General features: G+C 41.0%; 1 protein-coding gene and 1 long non-coding RNA gene across 4 annotated transcripts in view; one reads left to right on the top strand and one right to left on the bottom strand.

Moving 5' to 3' along the window:
* hibch (3-hydroxyisobutyryl-CoA hydrolase) overlaps positions 1–20167 on the top strand; it is a 123208-nt gene that overhangs the window by 79159 nt on the left and 23882 nt on the right. For both annotated transcript variants that reach the window (XM_059966874.1, XM_059966873.1), the window contains exon 8: positions 10178–10323. In XM_059966874.1, the coding sequence (XP_059822857.1) occupies positions 10178–10323 (146 nt within the window). The remainder of the gene's footprint in view (positions 1–10177; positions 10324–20167) is intronic.
* Positions 10347–20167, bottom strand: part of LOC132392674 (uncharacterized) — a 40185-nt gene continuing 30364 nt past the window's right edge. The window contains exon 5 of one of the 2 annotated variants that reach the window (XR_009511618.1): positions 10347–12027. This is a non-coding gene — a long non-coding RNA (uncharacterized LOC132392674). The remainder of the gene's footprint in view (positions 12028–20167) is intronic. The other variant, XR_009511617.1, reaches the window with a different exon arrangement.

The raw sequence follows: 20167 nt of genomic DNA, 5'->3' as shown, positions 1-20167 counted from the left end.
ATATCAGCAGCGTCAATATTGTTGTGAAGTATTTCAGTATTTTGATAAGAAATTTTGTAAAACTGCTGCAGCTCTTTAAGTATTTGTTTATTTTGCAGTTTTCTATGCCATTTTATTTGTTACCTCTATATGCCTGCTCGTTAATGTAAATTGCTAATCAACTAATCATGTGGCAACAACTCAGTGCATATCAACCATTGTTGATAGAATCTCTGGTGGTGACGAGAGGGCATACAGGAGCTAGATATGCCAACTATTGGAGTGGTGTCGCAGCAACAACCTGGCACTCAACATCAGTAAGATGAAAGAGCTGATTGAGGACATCAGAATCAGAAGCTGCAGTTCAATGCAATACATAATCTACCAGAGAGAGAAAAAAAATTAAAATATAATAATAAACAAGTAAATCAATTATGTATATTGAATAGATTTTAAAAATGTGCAAGAACAGAAATACTGTAGATATTTTTTAAAAGCGTGGTAGTGTCCAGAGATTCAATGTCCATTTAGGAATTGAATGACAGAGGGGAAGAAGCTGTTCCTGAATCGCTGAGTGTGTGCCTTCAGGCTTCTGTACCTCCTACCTGATGGTAACAGTGAGAAAAGGGTGCTGGAGGTCCTTAATAATGGGCACTGCCTTTCTGAGACACCGCTCACTAAAGATGCCCTGGGTACTTTGTAGGCTAGAACTCAAGATAGAGCTGATCAGATTTACAACCTTCTGCAGCTTCTTTCGGTCCTGTGCAGTATCCCCTCTATACCAGACAGTGATACAGCCTGTCAGAATGCTCTTCACGGTACAACTATAGAAGTTGTTGATTGTATTTGTTGACATGTGAAATCTCTTCAAACTCCTAATAAAGTATAGTGACTGTCTTGCCTTTTTAACTACATCGATATGCTGGGACCAGGTTAGATCCTCAGCAATCTTGACACCCAGGAACTTGAAGCTGCTCACTCTCTCCACTTCTGATCCCTCTATGAGGATTGGTATGTGTTCCTTCATCTTACCCTTCCTGAAGTCCACAATCAGCTCTTTTGTCTTACTGATGTAGAGTGCCAGGTTGTTGCTGCGGCACTAGTTCCACTAGCTGGCATATCTCACTCCTGTACACCCTCTCGTCACCACCTGAGATTCTACCAACAATGGCTATATCGTCGGCAAATTTATAGATGATATTTGAGCAATGCCTAGCCACACGGTTGTAGATATACAGAGAGTAGAGCAGTGGGCTAAGCACACCCCTGAGGTGCGCCAGTGTTAGTCACCAGCGAGGAGGTGATGTTATTCACCAAACTGCACAGATTGTGGTCTTCTGGTTCGGAAGTCGAGGATCCAATTGCAGAGGGAGGTACAGAGGCCCAGGTTCTGCAGCTTCTCAATCAGGATTGTGGGAATGATGGTATTAAATGCTGAGCTATAGTCGATGAACAGCATCCTGATGTAGGTGTTTGTGTTGTCCAAATGGTCTAAAGCCGTGTAGAGAGCCATTGAGATTGCGTCTGCCGTTGACCTATTATGGCGATAGGCAAATTGCAATGGTCCAGGTCCTTGCTGAGGCAGGAGTTCAGTCTAGTCATAATCAACCTCTCAAAGCATTTCATCACTGTCGATGTGAGTACTACCTGATGATAGTCATGAAGGCAGCTCACATTATTCTTCTTAGGCACTGGTATAATTGTTACCTTTTTGAAGTAAGTGGGAACTTCTTCCCGTAGCAGTGAGAGGTTCTGGAAGGGTAAGACAAAGGAACACATACCAATCCTCATAGAGGGATCAGAAGTGGAGGGAGTGAGTAGTTTCAGGTTCCTGGGTGTCAAGATCTCTGAGGATCTAACCTGGTCCCAACATAATGATGTAGTTATAAAGAAGGCAAGAGAGTGGCTATACTTCATTGGGAGTTTGAAGAGATTTGGCATGTAAACAAATACACTCAAAAAATTCTGTAGATGTACCGTGGAGAGCATTCTGACAGGCTGCATCACTGTCTGGTATGGGGTTGGGGGGCTACTGTACAGGGCCAAAAGAAACTGAAGAAGATTGTAAATTTAGTCAGCTCCATCTTGGGTACGAGCCTACAAAATAACCAGGACATCTTCAAGGAGCGATGTCTCGGAAAGGCAGCGTCCATTATTAAGGATCTCCAGCACCCCCAGGGCATGCTCTTTTTTCACTGTTACCATCAGGTAGGAGGTATAGAAGCCTGAAGGCACACACTCAGCATTTCAGAAACAGTTTCTTCCCCTCTGCCATCCAATTCCTAAATAGACATTGAACCCTTGAAAACTACCTCACTTTTTTAACATATTATTTTTGTTTTTTGCACTATTTTTAGTCTATTCAATAATAGTATGCCGTAATTGATTGATTTATTATTATTTTGTTTTTTTCTATATTATGTATTGCTTGTACTGTTGCTGCTAAATTAACGAATTTCACGTCATATGCCAGAGCTAATAAACTTGATTCTGATTCTGAGAATTCTTTCCTTAATCCTTGGTGCTTATCACCGAATATTTGCTTCTTCTAAGGCATTACTGGAAGCTAATACCAGTGTTCCACATTGGTACATAGATAGATAATTTATTGCTCCCAAAGGAAATTAGAGTCACAGTAGCACTACAAGTGCACAGATATACAAATGTTAGAAGAGAAATAAGAAAGAATAAAAAGAAAGTTACCTCAAAGAGTTTAACAGGATGGGGTCGTCACTTCCCTGGCTATAGGTTGATTCATTATAGAGCCTAATGGCCGAGGGTAAGAATGACCTCATGGAACAGTGCATTTGTCATAGTCCATTACTAAAAGTGCTCCATTGTTCAGCCAAGGTGGCATGCAGAGGATGAGAAACATTGTCCAGAATTGCGAGGATTTTCTGTAGGGTCCTTTGTTCTGCCATAGCCTCCAGTGTGTCCAGTTTGACTCCTATAAAAAAGTGGGGATTTGGTAGTGGTGGTGGATTGTGAATTTTGGAATTGTGAGTGTTTTGAGCTGTGATGTAAAGTTTCAACCGAAAATATCAATAATTCCTTTCCCTTCCATAGATGTTGCCTGGCCAACTGAGTTCCTCCAACAGATTATTGTTATTCTATATCATAGAACAATACAGCACAGTACAGGCCTTTCGGCCCACAGAGTTGTACCGACCCTTAAGCCCTGCCTCCCATATAACCCCCCCCATCTTAAATTCCTCCATGTACCTGTCTAGTAGTCTCTTAAATTTCACTAGTATATCTGCCTCCACCACTGACTCAGGCAGTGCATTCCACGCACCAACCACTCTCTGAGTAAAAAACTTTCCTCTAATATCCCCCTTGAACTTTCCACCCCTTACCTTAAAGCCATGTCCTCTTGTATTGAGCAGTGGTGCCCTGGGGAAGAGGTGCTGGCTGTCCATTCTATCTATTCCTCTTAATATCTTGTATATCTCTATCATGTCTCCTCTCATCCTCCTCCTCTCCAGAGGGTAAAGCCCTAGCTCCCATAATCTCTGATCATAATGCATACTTTCTAAACCAGGCAGCATCTTGGTAAATCTCCTCTGTACCCTTCCCAATGCTTCCACATCTTTCCTATAGTGAGGCAACCAGAACTGAACACAGTACTCCCAAGTGTGGCCTAATCAGAGTTTTATAGAGCTGCATCATTACCCCGCAACTCTTAAACTCTATCCCTCGACTTATGAAAGCTAACACTCCACAGGTTTTCTTAACTACCATCATCAATGGCCTCTTGTGTCTCCCATTTTTTTTATTGCCCCTATTGCAAATACAAAAAGAAAAAGGATAAAGAAGAAATAATAATTAGTAAGCAATAAATATTGCGAACGTGAGATAAAGCATCCTTGAAGGTGATTCCATAGGTTGTGGAAACAGTTCTGTGAGTGAGGACGAGTGAAGTTGAGTGAAGTTAACCCCTCTGGATCAAGAGCTGGATGGTTGAGGGGCAATAACTGTTCCTGAACCTGGTGGTGTGTGTCCTGCAGTTCTTATATCACCTTCCTGATGGCAGCAGCAAGAAGAGAGCATGGCTTTTATGGTGGGGTCCTTGATGATGTATGCTGCTTTTCTGCCGCAGCATTCTGTATAGCTGGCAGGGAGGGCTTTACCTGTGATCTACTTCTCTGTTCAAGAGCGTTGATATTTCTATACCAGGCTGTGATGCATCACAAGCAATGTTCTCTCCACCACATATTTATAGAAGTTTGTAAGAGTTTTGGATGACATGCCAAATCTTCACAAATTTCTAAGAAAGTTGAGGCGCTGCTGTGCTTTCTTCCTACTGGCTTTGTAATTTGCTTGAACTCCAAATGTAATCAGAGAATGTTTTCTGGAGAGGAATGTGTAAAAGACTAAGAAATCTCCATTAATTTATGTTTATATCTCTTTGAATGTAATTAAAAATCCAGGGACAGCTTAGCCACCAGTCATAGATTTTGTGGGCCAGGCGTGTTCCTGTTTGATGGACTTAACTCATGAAAGGCCCTGTTGTGGTGCAGAGCATTATGTGAAAAGCCTTCATCCAGAAATAGTAAAATGGGGAGAGAAGTGACGCAGATGCCTGAATCTAGAGCAATAAAAAAATCCAAATCAGTACTCAAGTCAAGATTGAAGCATTGGCAACTTGATTGAGTTAATACCAGTGATGATGCATCTGAGCTTCCTTATGCAGAATCCTTTCTGCAGCCAATTTGATTCAGTCCAAGGGATATCAAAAATAGCAAAGTACATTAGGCATAAAGGCTACAACCACCCCTCATTTTTAAGTCGTCTTCTCTCCATCTTACCAGGCTGTAGCCAATCTCTTCCAGAAAGGTTACGAGACTTGCATCTGTCGAACAGTCTGGAAAGTTGGCCATGTACTATATCTTATCATCAAAAATCTGAACAAATTTAATCCAGCATATTGCTGTTTCCTTAATCTGTCATAAATCTATGATACTATAATTACTAGTAACCTGCTTGCTAATAACCATTTTGTCTTCATTCAGAGTGTTCTCAATTTAGCCTGTGTCCAGATGTGGACTGAAGAGCTGAATTTCAGAAGCAAACTACTACAGATCCTGGAATTCCACAATGAAACACAAAACATAGGAAATGGTCAGGAGGTCAGCCAGTACACGTAGACAGAGAAACAAAGTTATGCTTCAGGTCAATAACCTTTCATTAAAACTCAATAATTGAAAGTGGTGAGATCAGCATCTCAATAACCATTAAAGATGGTCATCAAATTCTGAGATTGCCAGTGCTGCCCACCTCCATAAATGAATAATTATCTGCCTTTGTAGTTACGTTGTTGTCCAGGATGCAGGTGTGCATTTCCTTGAGTCCTGTTGGCAAAATCAAAGTTAAGTTTGTCAGATGGACAAGTATATGTATTCACAGGGCCAATGAAAAATTTACCTGCAGCAGTATCACAGGCTCATGGCATTATCTATAAGCAACATTCACAAGAAAAGCATAAATCATTCGTAATGTTTAAGAAAACACAATTAGAACAAAAATATCCATGTTAGTACAAAGTGCTCACAATATTGCTAAACTAGCGAGATTAGGGTTTTAAAGTTCAAAGTAAAATGTATTATCAGTGTACATACATCTCATCACACACAACCCTGGGTTTCTTTTTCCTGTGGGCATACTTTGCAGATGAATAGAAGAGTAACTGTAAATAGGATCAATGAACAACAAAGTGTGCAAATGAAAATATAAATAAATAGCAGTAAATTATGAGTATGAAATAACAAGATAAAGAATCCTTAAAATGAGACCATTGGTTGTGGGAACACTAGAAATAGAATGAGTGTTGTGTTGCCCTTAAGGCATTTATTTAACTTTATTACATTTTTGCTTTAAATAAATTGTTTGCAACTATTTCAAGTTAAAGGTTGATAACTACGTTACTGTTTAACGAAGGTAAAGTTTATTGTCTGTGATATATTGCGGCATGTGATGATGTCACACCAGGTTTTGCCGCGTCTTGTGGGTAAGTTCTGGTTTGGAGGAACGGGAAATTGGGGGCCTGCACGTGCAGGACATCATAGAAGCAATGCTGTAAGTTCATATGACAGTTGATATGTTGAAGTAAAAATATTAACGCTAATTCTGTTAAGTGACGGTTGATAAGGTTTATTTTCTTGTGTCATTGAAAGCTTTGCTGGAAAGATTGTGTTGGAGTCTATCTAAAACTGTTAATGGCTTAAGCAGATCCTGCCTGAATGTTGTACTTAAATGAGACTTTAATGTAATACAGTTTGTTATAGTTTTAACGTTGCAAATATTTATGATGCAAATGTAGTGCCAAGAAGGAAAGAGATACTGTATATATTTTGCATTATTTTATCAACAGTTTTCACCATATGTTAATGTGGAAGAGTGAACAGTAAACGGTTAATCTTACTGCATGTTTAGTCAGAGTTTCAACACACTGCATGAGAACACTACAGGTGTAGTTTTGTTCAAGAGCCTGATGGTTGAGGGTTAGTAACTGTTATTGAACCTGGTGGTGTGAGTCCTGAGGCGCCTGTACCTTCTACCTGATGGCAGCAACGAGAAAAGAGCATGGCCTGGATGGTGAGGATCTTTGATGATAGGTGCTGCTTTTCTATGGCAACATTTCATGCAGATGTGCTCAATAGTTGAAAGTGCTGTACACGTGATGTACTGGGCTGAATTCACTACCTTTTGTAGGATTTTCCGCTCAGAAGCATTGGTATTCTCATACCATGCTGTAATGTAGCCAGTCAGCACATCTACAGAGTTTGCCAAGTTTTTTGATGGCATGTCAAATCTCTGCAGACTCCTGAGGAAGTAGAGGCACTATTGTGCTTTCTTTGCAATTATATTAATATGATAGGTCCAGGACATGTCAGTTGGTTCAAGAATGGTTGAAGGGAAGTGGCTATTTTCAGACCTGGTGATCTGTACCTTCTTTCTGTGAGTAGTTGCAAAAAGAATGCATGACCCAAAAGGTGAGGATCTTAGATGATGGATGTTGCCTTTTTGAAGCACTTCCTGTGGATATTGCCACTGAATGGGAGGGATGTGGCTATGATGTATTTGGGCAGAATCTGTTTCTATCTGCAGCTTCACTTTTCTGTGCATTGAATTGCTGTACCAAACCATGATGCTTTCTGTAGAAGTTTGTTAGAGTGTTCGATGATAAGACAAACTTCCATAGAATGTAGACACTGGCACTTTATGATTGCAACTATGCACTTAGGTCCAAGATGTGTGATCTGGTATGTCAACAGCCAAGAATTTGCTGATTTCACACCAATCCCCCTCAGTCAAGCACTTCAGGTCATTTGCCTTAGAGAAATCGTTAGCTGCCACTGATGATTTGAGCTGCTGGAAAAAACAACCTGTATTTGTGGATTGTCTTTAATGTGGGAAAGCACTCCAGAGTGTAATAACAGAGATTGAAGCAAAGAAAGATCATTCAGCTCAGCAAGAAGGCAGGATCTGGGATTCTTGTCTGTCTTTGTCACAGGGTTGAATTTTGAGGACCATCTATAAACATGTGATGGAGATGGTCATAATTTCAGACATTGCTGCTCAGGGAGCTGCAAGAAAAAGTGGGGTAGAGAGGGCAGAGGAGGCCACATTCAAAGGAACAGAGACTTCAGGGAAGTTGCTTGTCAGGTTGGATAGTAATAGAGATGAGGGGATACAAAGTCAAGAAGGAATTTAAACATGAGGGTTGTAAATTTTATTTAAAGTACGAGACTAAGAGCTAATACACATTACGTATGAAGCATGGTAGGGCAGTGATGCCGCCAGAGTTGAGAGTGAACCGAGAGTGGAAATTGGGATGTCAGTGAGGGGAGCACTAATCTTGTTAACTTTAGAGGCAACCAATGTACGTAGAGTTCAATCGAGAATGGGCTGAGATGAGGGCAGAGGAATGCAATGTTATGGAAATGGAAGTAAATGGTCTCTGTGAGGAATTGGTAGATGATGCTAAGGTTGTGGGAAATGTGAACTAGTCTTAAGCAGTAACTGAGAACAGAGATGAATTTACCAATGAGTAATAGAACAAAGATGCAGTGTTTGCTAATCTGGATGCTAGCATTGGCTGGGGTCAAAAGAGTGCAGAAACAGAGATGAGGACATCAGTGTGCACACGGGAGCCAGCTTCAATATCTAGCTGAGCAAGAGAAGTGTGCTGAGCATCCTTGCATCTCTCTCAAATCATTTGAGCAGGAGTAGAAAGAGAACCTGTTGCTGGAGTACTCTAAGTGGTATCAGTTTACCAAAGGAGTTTGTCATGCTGTGCTGGACATTGGAGAGGAGATATTGGAACAGGATGGCATGATCAGTTGCTTCACAAAGTTCAAAGATATATGTTACCATATACAGCCCTGACGTTTATTTTGTTGCAGGCATTCACAGTAAGTACAAGAAACACAATGGAATCAAGGAAAGAGCACCCCCAACAGGATGGACAAACAACTACTGTGCAAAAGACAATGAACTGTGCAAATATAAAAAGAAAAAAAATGAATAATTTAATAAATAAGCAATAAATATTGAGAACATGAGATGAAGGGTCCTTGAAAGTAAGTGCCTAGGTTGTGGGAACAGTTTAGTGCTGGGTTGAGTGAAGTTATCCCCTCTGGTTCAAGAGCCTGAAGGGGTAATAACTGTTCCTGATCCTGGTGGTGTGAGTCCTGAGGTTCCTGTACCACCTTCCTGATGCAGCAGGGAGAAGAGAGAATGGCTTGGATGGTGGGGTCCTTGATGATGGATGCTGCTTTCCTGCAACAGCACTACATGTAGGTGTGCTCAGTGGTGGGGAGGGCTTTACCCATAATGGACAGGGCCGTATCTACTTTTTTGTAGGCTTTTCTGTTCAAGGCTATTGACATTTCCACACCAGGCCATGATGCAACCAGTCAATATATTTTCTACCACACATCTATAGAAGTTTGTCAATATTTCAGATGACATGCTGAATCTTTGCAAACTTTTAAGAAATTAGGTGCTGCTGTGCTTTCTTCAAAGTGACACCTACCTGCTGGATGCAGAACCTGTCCTCTGAAATGATAACACCAAGGAATTTGAAGTTACTGACCCTGTCCACCTCTGGTCCCCCAACAACAACTGGCTCATGGACCTCCAGTTTCCTCATAAAGTCAGTAATCAGCTCCTTGGTCTCGCTGACATTGAGTGAGAGTTGTTGTTGTGGCATCACTCAGCTAGATTTTCAATCTCCCTCCATAAGCTTATTTTTCACCAGCTTTGATTTGGCCAATGACAGTGGTGTCATCATCAAATTTAAATATGGCATTGGAGCTTGCTTAGCCTCATAGTCATAAGTATAAAATGAGTATTGATTCTGTTACTGTTATTATTCTACAGATCTATTGAGTATGTACACAAGAAAATAAATCTCAGGGTTGTATATGGTGACTTACACATACTTTGAGTAGAGGCAGGGGGCTAAGCACACAGCCTTGTGGCTTACCTGTGCTGGTGGAGATTGTGGAGGGGATGTTGTTGACACTCTGAACTGACTGGGTTTTGCAAGTGAGGAAATCAAGGATCTAGTTGCACAAGGAGGTATTGATGCCAATGTCCTGAAGCTCATAGATTAGTTTTGAGGGGATGATAATATTGAATGCTGAGCTATAGTCAGTGAAGAGCACCCTGATATTTGCATCTTCACGGTCCAGATGTATGCATCTTCACTCTACAGACCTTCCAGAGTTGAGAGAAGAACCGGTGAAATGGCATCTGCTGTAGACCTATTGCTCCAGTAGACAAACTGCAGTGGGTGCAAGTTGCTTCTCAGGCAGGAGTTGACATGTTTATATATATTTATATAACAAGGAAGATTAATTGACCACAGTGAGAGTCTTAAGCGCTATATCATTTAGTTTTTACTGGTGAGACAAGCTTAGAATTGTTATGGAACAACTGAGAAGGATCAAAAGCTAGATTCATGGAAGCAAAGGAGGTGGCTGGAAGACAAGACACAGGCAGAAGATGTAAGCAATTGTGTAGAATTAAATGACAAAAGCAACAATTGAAAAGCTGAGTTTCTTTTAAAATCAAATGACTGTGTAATTTGAAATGAATTGCAGTTAAATAAACATCAGAACTTTAAAAGTATTTTTTCTTTAAGTGATTGCCTGGTTGACTGCAAGTTGAACTCGAGTGTGTTTGTATACAGGTCTGTTCCCAGATGTAGGAGGAGGTTACTTCTTGCCAAGACTGGAAGGGAAACTTGGCCTGTTCCTCGCCTTAACAGGATTTAGAATGAAAGGAAGAGATGTACATAAAGCTGGAATTGCTACTCATTTTATTAAATCTGAGGAGGTAAATTTGTTTCTTTGTAAAATCTACTAAGTAAAATTTAGAATCAAAACTGGGAACAATTACATGAGAATATAATCAATGTGACTGCCTTATTTACTTTTAGAAACTAAGGTGGTTATGACTGCAAATATCAGATTTGTCAATCCAAACACCCTGCAAAACCGAGCTGACATGACTGTACATTGTTCAAAAGTGCTGCCATGTTGCGCCACACACTGCATTTAATGGAATATACCATATTAATGATTTTTGTTTCTGAAACTTTGGTTTAATCAATATAATTTTTTATTATATTTGCAAACTCAATGCAAATACCCAGGAATTTCAAAAGTACTGGGATAGAGCTCTTCCTTGAGGACAGAACAATAAACCTTAGGATCCATGGTTATGTTGGCCAGAAGATGGTTGAGGATTCCATTAGTAAAACACACAAGTGTAATAATTTTGAGTGTCTTGGGTGATTTTTGTTTTAATTCATTTTAACTGAGTGATGGTCTAAAAGACCCTGACAAATTCTTATAATTAGTAAAGCAACTTTAAGTTCTTTTTTTAAAAACTGGAATCATTAGTGAGTTGCAAAATTCAGCAGCCAATTTGTGTTCGGCAAGATATCTTCAACAGACATTGACAATGTTCAGTTTAATTGACTTCATGTTTAGATTGAGACATAAATTTTGAAGAGAAATTTCATTCTCCCAGGTGAAATAATAGCACAGGACTTTTTCTATCCACTTTTCTATCCACTGAATGACACATCCAATAGATATTGCCTGTAGCACAGCACCCTCTTTATTAGGGGTATCTGTAAGGCAATTTGTTGTATGTATACTCATTGATATAACTTATAACTTAAATCCACTTTACTAACTCTCATGTAGTTTGATATGACCAGTCACTGAATGCTATTGATTGTGACCACTGCTGATTTTTAACGTATGTGCCACTTTCCTACACTAATCCCTTATCCCTTGATTTTAATAATATCTAAAAATCCATTGATCTCCACCCTGAATATCCTTGGCAAACAAGCCATTGTCGTCCTCTTGGATGGTGAATTCCAAAGGTTCTCTATCTTCAGATGAAAACATTTCCTGTCTTCCTGACTGGAATGCTTTGACCATTTACTGTGAGACTCTGGCCCTGGTTCTAGAAACCATAGCCAAGGGAAACATCATCCCTGCTTTGAACCCGGTAAGCCCCATAAGAATTTTGTGTTTCAAGAGACCATCTCTCACTGTTTAAACTCAAGAGCAGAAACAAAACTTTTAATCTCTTCTCTTATGTTGAACGTGCTGTCCCAAAAATTAATCCTGACGAAGGGTCTCAGCCGGAAACGTTGGCAGCGCTTCTCCCTATAGATGCTGACTAGCCTGCTGTGTTCTACCAGCATTGTGTGTGTGTTGTTGTTTGAATTTCCAGCATCTGCAGATTTCCTGGTGTTTGCTCAGTGAATGAGATCATCCACTTTGCTTCTCATTGGTGCAACACCAGATCCATATACAATATTCCACGTCTGGTCTCACCCAATGGAGCAAAACATCTTTTGTACTTAAAATGGTGACCTCATATTTTTTCAGTATTGTACTCCATCTTGCATGTTCGTATCTCCTTGAAGCTTTTTTCTTTCTTCCTCAGCCCACAGCTCTATCACAGGTGAACATCAAGGTATTAGCTGCTTATTGACTCTGTCAGCTAGGATATTGCCTGTCAAGAAAATAATCTAATTTAGGAGAATAAAAATTAATATTCAAAGGCACCTTTTCTGATCATGGGTAGAAAATTCTCCAAGTTAATGATTAGAGGAGTCAAAGCATTATTTTAATATGTAGTACGCTGGAAACAATTTTTTTTTTGTGCTGCATAAAGGAATTCAATGTAAAGTTCAACTGCCAAGTGCAATAGGACTTTTAGAGCTTGCACACTTCCAGATTTTAATGCAGGTCCATTATGCATTGCAGACTCATTTATATAGATGCATTGTGATATCTTACATTTTGGGATCTCTTATACAAGGTTCTTCAGTAACGCAGCGTTTACTTGTAGAGCTATGGTCTGCTTTTGAATTCATTAAAGGGCACTGGACTTCCCAAGTCCTTGGCCAGGGAGTCTGTGACAACAGTCTTCAATCAAGTAGTTCAAGTTTTTATGATGTCCCTCTGCCCCACTACTCTTCTTGCTGGCAATGTTGGTTTGTCCCCTAGTGATGTCTCCAATGGTCCTCTCTTCCATTATGTTTTAGACCTGACCAGGTATCTGATTAATGATGTCTCTTTTCTCAATGACCTACAGGTCCAATGCTTCCTTTGATTGCCTCCACAAGCACTCACAAATATTCCACCCCTGTAAGATGCACTCAAAACACACGCACCTACTTCCCTAACCACAACCAGTTATCAAAGGAGAGTCTTGACCCATAGAGTATTAGTTTTACAGCACAGAAGTGGGTCCTTCAGCTATGCTAATAGTTTTGCCCATCTGCCCAAATCCCATTTATCTGCATTAAGTTCATATCCTTCTAGGCCTCTTTTTCAGGATCATAAACGTCGTGAATGTATCTGATTCCACCACTTCTTCCAGATATTTCCTACTCTTTGTTTAGTGGATGTGTGGGGTTTTGGGGTTTGGAGGCAAAGTTCTCTCACATCTTTAAAGCATCTACCTCGTACTTGAAGCCCATGCCGTATTGTTATTGATACCTCTACCATGGAGAGAAAATTATGACTTTCTACTTGGTGTCTCTAATAATTTTATGTACAGTGGATTCTGGTCAATTGGGACACATTGGGACCAGTACATTTTGGCCCATTTAAGTGGCTGTTCCAATTAGCCAAAGTTTCATGGAAGTAGATTAAAAGGTATAAAAAAAATAAAATACTGTTTAGCTGAGTAACCAATTATGTATTTAAAAGAAGTACAGGACAAGTTAGAACACTACCAGTGCTACTATAATACTATTAAACTGTATTAGTTTCTAATTGTTACTGATGGAAGAATTCATCCAGTGTACGCTGCTATGGGAGGGGTAGCTCCTCTGGTAAAGGGGCTTGTGTACATTCAGGGGCAGCTCACTCACCTTTGGTCCCCACCGGATATTCAGCTCTCATCTGTGGCTCCAAGTAGCTGTTTGTATACAACCACATCCTGGTACACGGATTTGACAGGCAGGCTAAACCAGGTGAGTGTATCCGTTGGGCCTCATACCCTGGTAAAATAGGGACATGCCTATCCTTGCATGTGAAGTCAGCTCTGGTGGACTGTGGGGATGAGACCAATAGTGAGATCCAACGGTCATCCACTGCAACCAAGAAAGACCCCAGTTTGTGACAACTACTCGTACCACTGGATCTGGACTTCCGAGGTCGAGAGAGTGAAACTCTCCCAGTGTTGTAAAGTGGCTTTTCCACTGTCATCGTCAAATACAGAGAAACATAGAAAACCTACAGCACATGTCCCTACCTTAGATATTACTAGGCTTACCTAGAGCCCTCTATTTTACTAAGCTCAATGTACCTACCCAAAAGTCTCTTAAAAGACCCTATCGTATCTGCCTCCACTGCTGTTGCCAGCAGCCTATTCCACGCACTCACCATTCTCTGAGTAAAAAAACTTACCCCTGACTTCTCCTCTGTATCTACTCTCCAGCACCTTAAACCTGGTGTCCTCTTGTGGCAACCTTTTCAGCCCGGGAAAGAGCCTCTGACGATACACACGATCAATGCCTCTCATTATTTTATACACCTCTATCAGGTCACCTGTCATCCTCCATCACTCCAAGGAGAAAAGGCCGAGTTCACTCAACCTATCCTCATAAGCCATGCTTCCCAATCCAGGCAACATCCTTATAAATCTCCTCTGCACCCTTTCTATGGCTTCCACATCCTTCCTGTAGTGAGGCGACCAGAACTGAGCACAGTACTCCAAGTAGGGTCTGACCGGGGTCCTATATAGCTGCAACATTACCTCTCAGCTCCTAAATTCAGTTCCACGATTGATACACCATACACCATACGCCTTCTTAACCACAAGGTCAACCTGTGCAGCTGCTTTGAGCCTCCTATGGACTTGGACCCCAAGATACCTCTGATCCTCCACCCTGCCAAGAGTCTTACCATTGATACTATATTCTGCCATCATATTTGACCTACTAAAATTAACAACTTCACACCTGTCTGGGTTAACTCCATCTGCCACTTCTCAGCCCAGTTTTGCAAATATCCCGCTGCTAACCTCTGACTGTCCTCCACACTATCCACAACACCTCCAACCTTTGTGTCATCAGCAAACTTACTAACCCATCCCTCCACTTCCTCATCCAGGTCATTTATAAAAATCACGAAGAGTAAAGGTCCCAGAACAGTTCTCTGAGGCACTCCACTGGTGACCAAACTCCATGCAGAATATGACCCATCTACAACCACTCTTTGCCTTCTGTGGGCAAGCCAGTTCTGGATCCACAAAGCAATGTCCCCTTGGATCCATGCCTTTTTATGTTCTCAGTAAGCCTTGCATGGGGTACCTTATCAAATGCCTTGTTGAAATCCATATACACCACATCTACTGCTCTTCCTTCATTAGTGTGTTTAGTTACATCCTCAAAAAATTCAATCAGGCTCGTAAGGCAGGACCTGCCTTTGACAAAGCCATGCTGACTATTCCTAATATTATACCTCTCCAAATGTTCATAAATCCTGCCTTTCAGGATATTCTCCATCAACTTACCAATCACTGAGGTAAGACTCAATGGTCTATAATTTCCTGGGCTATCTCTATTCCCGTTCTTGAATAATGGAAAACCAACATGCTGCCGTGTTCCTTGGATTGAGTTTAATTAAAAATTAGTGAGGATGCCTAGTGCAGATAATGGACTGTCTACATACAATGCTTTTGACAATTCCACCCCACAAATCTTCACTTCCATTGCAACTTTAAAGATGATTGTTGATACCTTCAAATTCTTCATAGTTCATAAATTGTTGAACTAGTGAAATCATTTCACTCAGTCATTTCTGGCATTTGCAAGCCTGAATGCTTGAAAGAGCAGTGAGTAAACCTGTCCTAGACTGTCTTTCTGCTTATTTCTCACCAACTATTAGTGATGAAATTACTGCTTTTTGAACATAAACACATGCAGCTGATGCTATTTAAAAACTGCTTTCTCCAGTCACGGTGTAGTGTCTTGCAGCCACACAAGTTCATTAGACTGGCGCTAGTTAGAAACTGTTTGGCAACAGTCTGTTGTCCCAATTAAGTGACATAATATCCCACATAAACAATGGGAATCCTGGCTATTTTCTCAATTATTTTCTGTTCTTTAAGAATTGTCCAAAATAAGTGGCTGCCCCAATAAACGATGGACCAATTAACCAAAATTAACTATAGGTCTATCTGGTCACTCCTCAGCCTCCTTTGCATCAGGAAAGGTAGCCTTAGCCTTACCAATCACCCCACATAACTGAAGTCCTACAATTTAGGTAACTTCATGAATCTCTTCTGCATTCTCTCGTGCAACTACATGCTTTCTATAGTGTAGTGACCCGAACTGCATACGATGCAACACACAGAAAATACTGGAGGAACTCAACAGGCCAGACAGCATCTAATGTAAGCAGTCAATGTTCTGGGCCAAGACCCTTTATCGGGACTGGAAAGGAAGGGGGAAGACAGAGTAAGAAGTTGGGGGAGAGGGGAAGAAGGACAAGGTGGCAGGTAATAGTTGAAACCGGGAGAGGGGGAGGGATGAAATAAATTGGAAAGTTAGTTGCTGAAAGAGATAAAGGGCTGGAGAAAGGGGAATCTTAAAAGGAGAGGGCAGAAGACTATGGAAGAAAGGGAAGGGAGAAGAGCACCAAAGGGGCGAGATGGGCAGGTAGGGGGATATGGTAAGAGAGTGAAGTTGCAAGGTTTTTTACTCTGTGAGCCTACCTATGAAGGAAAGCATATTTATGCCTTCCTCAACATCCTATCAACCTTGAAAGTGGATCTGCAGTCTTCAACCCCATCTCCAGCTGTTCAACCCTAATATCCCTCAATGCTTTACCATTTACTATGTATGACACACCCCAATTTGACTTCCCAAAATACTTCACCTTGTATTTGTTGCAATTAAATTCACTGGCCAATGTTTTATCCACCTTTCCATCTACTGTATAACCTGCTTCAGACAACCTTTCTTGCTATCTTGTGCAGACTAACCAATAATAACTCTACATTCACATCCGTATATCACAGACACCACCTGTCTCTGTCTCCTATCACTAAGTCAGTTTTGGATCCAATTAGCCAGCTTGCCTTGGATCCATGTATCTTAATACTATGGGCCAGCCTATCATATGGGACCTTGTCAAATGCTTTACTAAAGTCCATATAAACAAAATCTATCATCCTGCTCTCATCAAACCTCTTAGTTATCTCCTCAAAAAAAAACAACTCAAACTAAAATTAATGCTTAAGTTTTCAAAAATTATCTATTATACATGATCCGTTGAAATTGATGACTCCACAAGTATTGGCATTTGTCCCTCGTGGTTTAATGTTGTTTTTGAAGGAATGCAGAATTTCTAGACTAGTACAGATTGTTTTCTGCTATTGAATTACAAGGCAATGTGCAGTATATTTTTCCATTAGATCTCTCTGCAGAATTTATTGAATAGCCCAATGCAATACTTGAACTGCTAAAACGCTGTGTTAGAAATACAGACATTTGCCAGGTTGTTACCAATACTAAATCAGATTTCTCGGAATCCACCTCTTGAAAATTAGTACATTAGAAATGCATGGGATTTAAATAAAAAAGCTCTTAGATACATTTTGTGCTGCTAAATCAGAGATTTTGTACCAGATTCATAAAGTGGAGCACTTTTCCTGAATGTTTAAAAAACTAATTTTTCATTTTATTCTGGCAGGTAATGGTCAATGTCTGAACCATAACAGCAATTTAAGAGACAAATGTATTGTTAGGGAACTGGAGCTGCAGCTCGATGACCTTTGTCTGGTCAGGGAGAGTGAGGAGTTGATAGAGAGGAGTAACAGGCAGGTGGTCACACCGGGCCACGGGAGGCAGACAGGTGGGTCACGGTTAGGAGGGGGAAGGGGAAGAGTCAGGTACAAGAGGATACCCCAGTGGCTGTACCCCTTGACAATAAATACTTCTGTTTGAGTACTGTTGGGGGGGGGGGGGGGGGAACAGCCTACCTGGGGGAAAGCAACAGTGGCCGTGCCTCTGGTTCAGAGTCCGGCCCTGTAGCTCAGAAGGGTAGGGAAAGGAAGAGGAAGGCAGCAGTAATAGGGGACTCAATAGTTAGGGGGTCAGATAGGCGATTCTGTGGACACGATCGGGAGACCCAGATGGCAGTTTGCCTCCCTGGTGCCAGGGTTCGGAATGTTTCTGATTGCGAAGTTATCCTGATATCCTGAAGTGGGAGGGTGAGGAGCCAGAGGTCGTGGTACATATAGGTACCAATGACATAGGTTGGAAAAGGGAAGAGGTCCTGAAAGGAGAATATAGGGAGTTAGGAAGGCAGTTGAGAAAGACCACAAAGGTAGTAATCTCAGGATTACTGCCTGTGCCACGCAACAGTGAGAGTAGGAATGGAATGAGGTGGAGGATAAATGCGTGGCTGAGGGATTGGAGCCAAGGGCAGGGATTCAAGTTTCTGGATCATTGCGATTTCTTTTGGGGCAGTTGTGACCTGTACAAAAAGGACGGGTTACACTTGAATCCCAGGGGGACCAATATCCTGGCGGGGAGATTTGCTGAGGCTACTGGGGAGACTTTAAACTAGAATAGGTGGGAGGTGAGAATCAATTTGAAGAGACTAGGGGAGAGGAGGTTAGTTCCCAAATAGAGAAAGCTAATAGACAATGTGTGAGGGAGGATAGGCAGGTGATAGAGAAGGGGAGCGCTCAGACCAAAGATGTAGGGGAGAAGGAAGAAAAAGATAATAAAGTTGATCGCATTGTTAGGGATTAACAGAGAGGAAGAGGTGGAAAGTTTCTTAAATGCTTCTATTTTAATGCTAGGAGCATTGTAAGAAAGGTGGATGAGCTTAGAGCATGGATTGATACCTGGAAATATGATGTTGTAGTTATTAGTGAAAAATGGTTGCAGGAGGGGTGTGATTGGCAACTAAATATTCCTGGATTTCGTTGCTTCAGGTGTGATAGAGGGGCAAGAGGAGGAGGTGTTGCATTGCTTGTCCGAGAAAATATTACTGCGGTGCTTTGGCAGGATAGATTAGAGGGCTCATCAAGAGAGGCTATTTGGGTGGAACTGAGGAATGGGAAAGGTGTAGTAACACTTATAGAGGTGTATTATTGACCACCTAATGGGGAGCAAGAATTGGAGGAGCAAATTTGTAAGGAGATAGCAGATATTTGTACTAAGCACAAGTTTGTGATTGTGGGCGATTTTAATTTTCCACGCATAGACTGGGAAGCCCATTCTGTAAAAGGGTTGGATGGTTTGTAGTTTGTAAAATGTGTGCAGGATAGTTTTTTACAGCAATACTTAGAGTTACCGACTACAGAAGAGGCAGTGTTGGATCTTCTATTAGGGAATGAGATAGGTCAGGTGATGGACGTATGTGTTCGGGAGCATTTTGAGTCCAGTGATCACAGTACCATTAGTTTCAGTATAATTATGGACAAGGATAGGACTGGACCCAGGGTTGAGATCTTTGATTGGAGAAAGGCTAATTTTGAGGAGATGCGAAAGGACTTAGGAGGAGTGGATTGGGACAATTTGTTTCATGGGAAGGATGTAATAGAAAAATGGAGGTCATTTAAAGGTGAAATTTTGAGAGTACAGAATCTTTGTGTTCCTGTTAGGTTGAAAGGAAAGGTGAAAAGTTTGAGAGCACCATGTTTTCAAGGGATATTGGAAACTTGGTTTGGAAGAAGAGGGAGGTCTATAATAAATATAGGCAGCATTGGGTAAATGAGGTGCTCGAGGAATATAAAGGATGTAAAAAGAATCTTAAGAAAGAAATTAGAAAAGCTACAAGAAAATACGAGGTTGCTTTGGCAAGTAAGGTGAAAATAAATCCAAAGGTTTCTACAGTTATATTAATAGCAAAAGGCTAGTAAGGGATAAAATTGGTCCCTTAGAGAATCAGTGGACAGCTTTGTGTGGAGCCGAAAGAGATGGGAGAGATTTTGAATAATTTCTTTGGTATTCACTAAGGAGAAGGGTATTGAATTGTGTAAGGTAAGGGAAACAAGTAGGGAAGTTAGACAATTAAAGAGGAGGAAGTACTGGCACTTTTAAGGAATATAAAAGTGGATAAATCTCCGGATCTTGACAGGATATTCCCTAGGACCTTGAGGGAAGTTAGTGTAGAAATAGCTGGGGCTCTGACAGAAATATTTCAAATGTCATTAGAAACAGGGATGGTGCTGGAGGATTGGTGTATTGCTCATGTGGTTCCATTGTTTAAAAAGGGTTCTAAGAGTAAACCTAGCAATTATAGGCCTGTCAGTTTGACGTCAGTGGTGGGTAAACTAATGGAAAGTATTCTTAGAGATGGTCTATATAATTATCTGGATAGACGGTCTGATTAGGAATAGTCTGCATGGATTTGTGTGTGGAAGGTCTTGTTTGACAAATCTTATTGAATTTTTTTAAGAAGTTACAAGGAAAGTTGACGAGGTTAAAGCAGTGGATGTTGTCTATACGGACTTCAGTAAGGCCTTTGACAAGGTTCCGCACGGAAGGTTAGTTAGGAAGGTTCAATGGTTAGGTATTAATATTGAAGTAGTAAAATGGATTCAACAGTGGCTAGATGGGAGATGCCTGAGAGTAGTGGTGGATAACTGTTTGTCAGGTTGGAGGCCGGTGACTAGTGGT

Source organism: Hypanus sabinus, chromosome 4 (assembly GCF_030144855.1).
Source record: "Hypanus sabinus isolate sHypSab1 chromosome 4, sHypSab1.hap1, whole genome shotgun sequence".
In the NCBI taxonomy this organism is placed as follows: Eukaryota; Metazoa; Chordata; class Chondrichthyes; order Myliobatiformes; family Dasyatidae; genus Hypanus; species Hypanus sabinus.
Note: the sequence above shows the minus strand (reverse complement) of the source record. Positions and strands in the feature narration are given on the sequence as shown.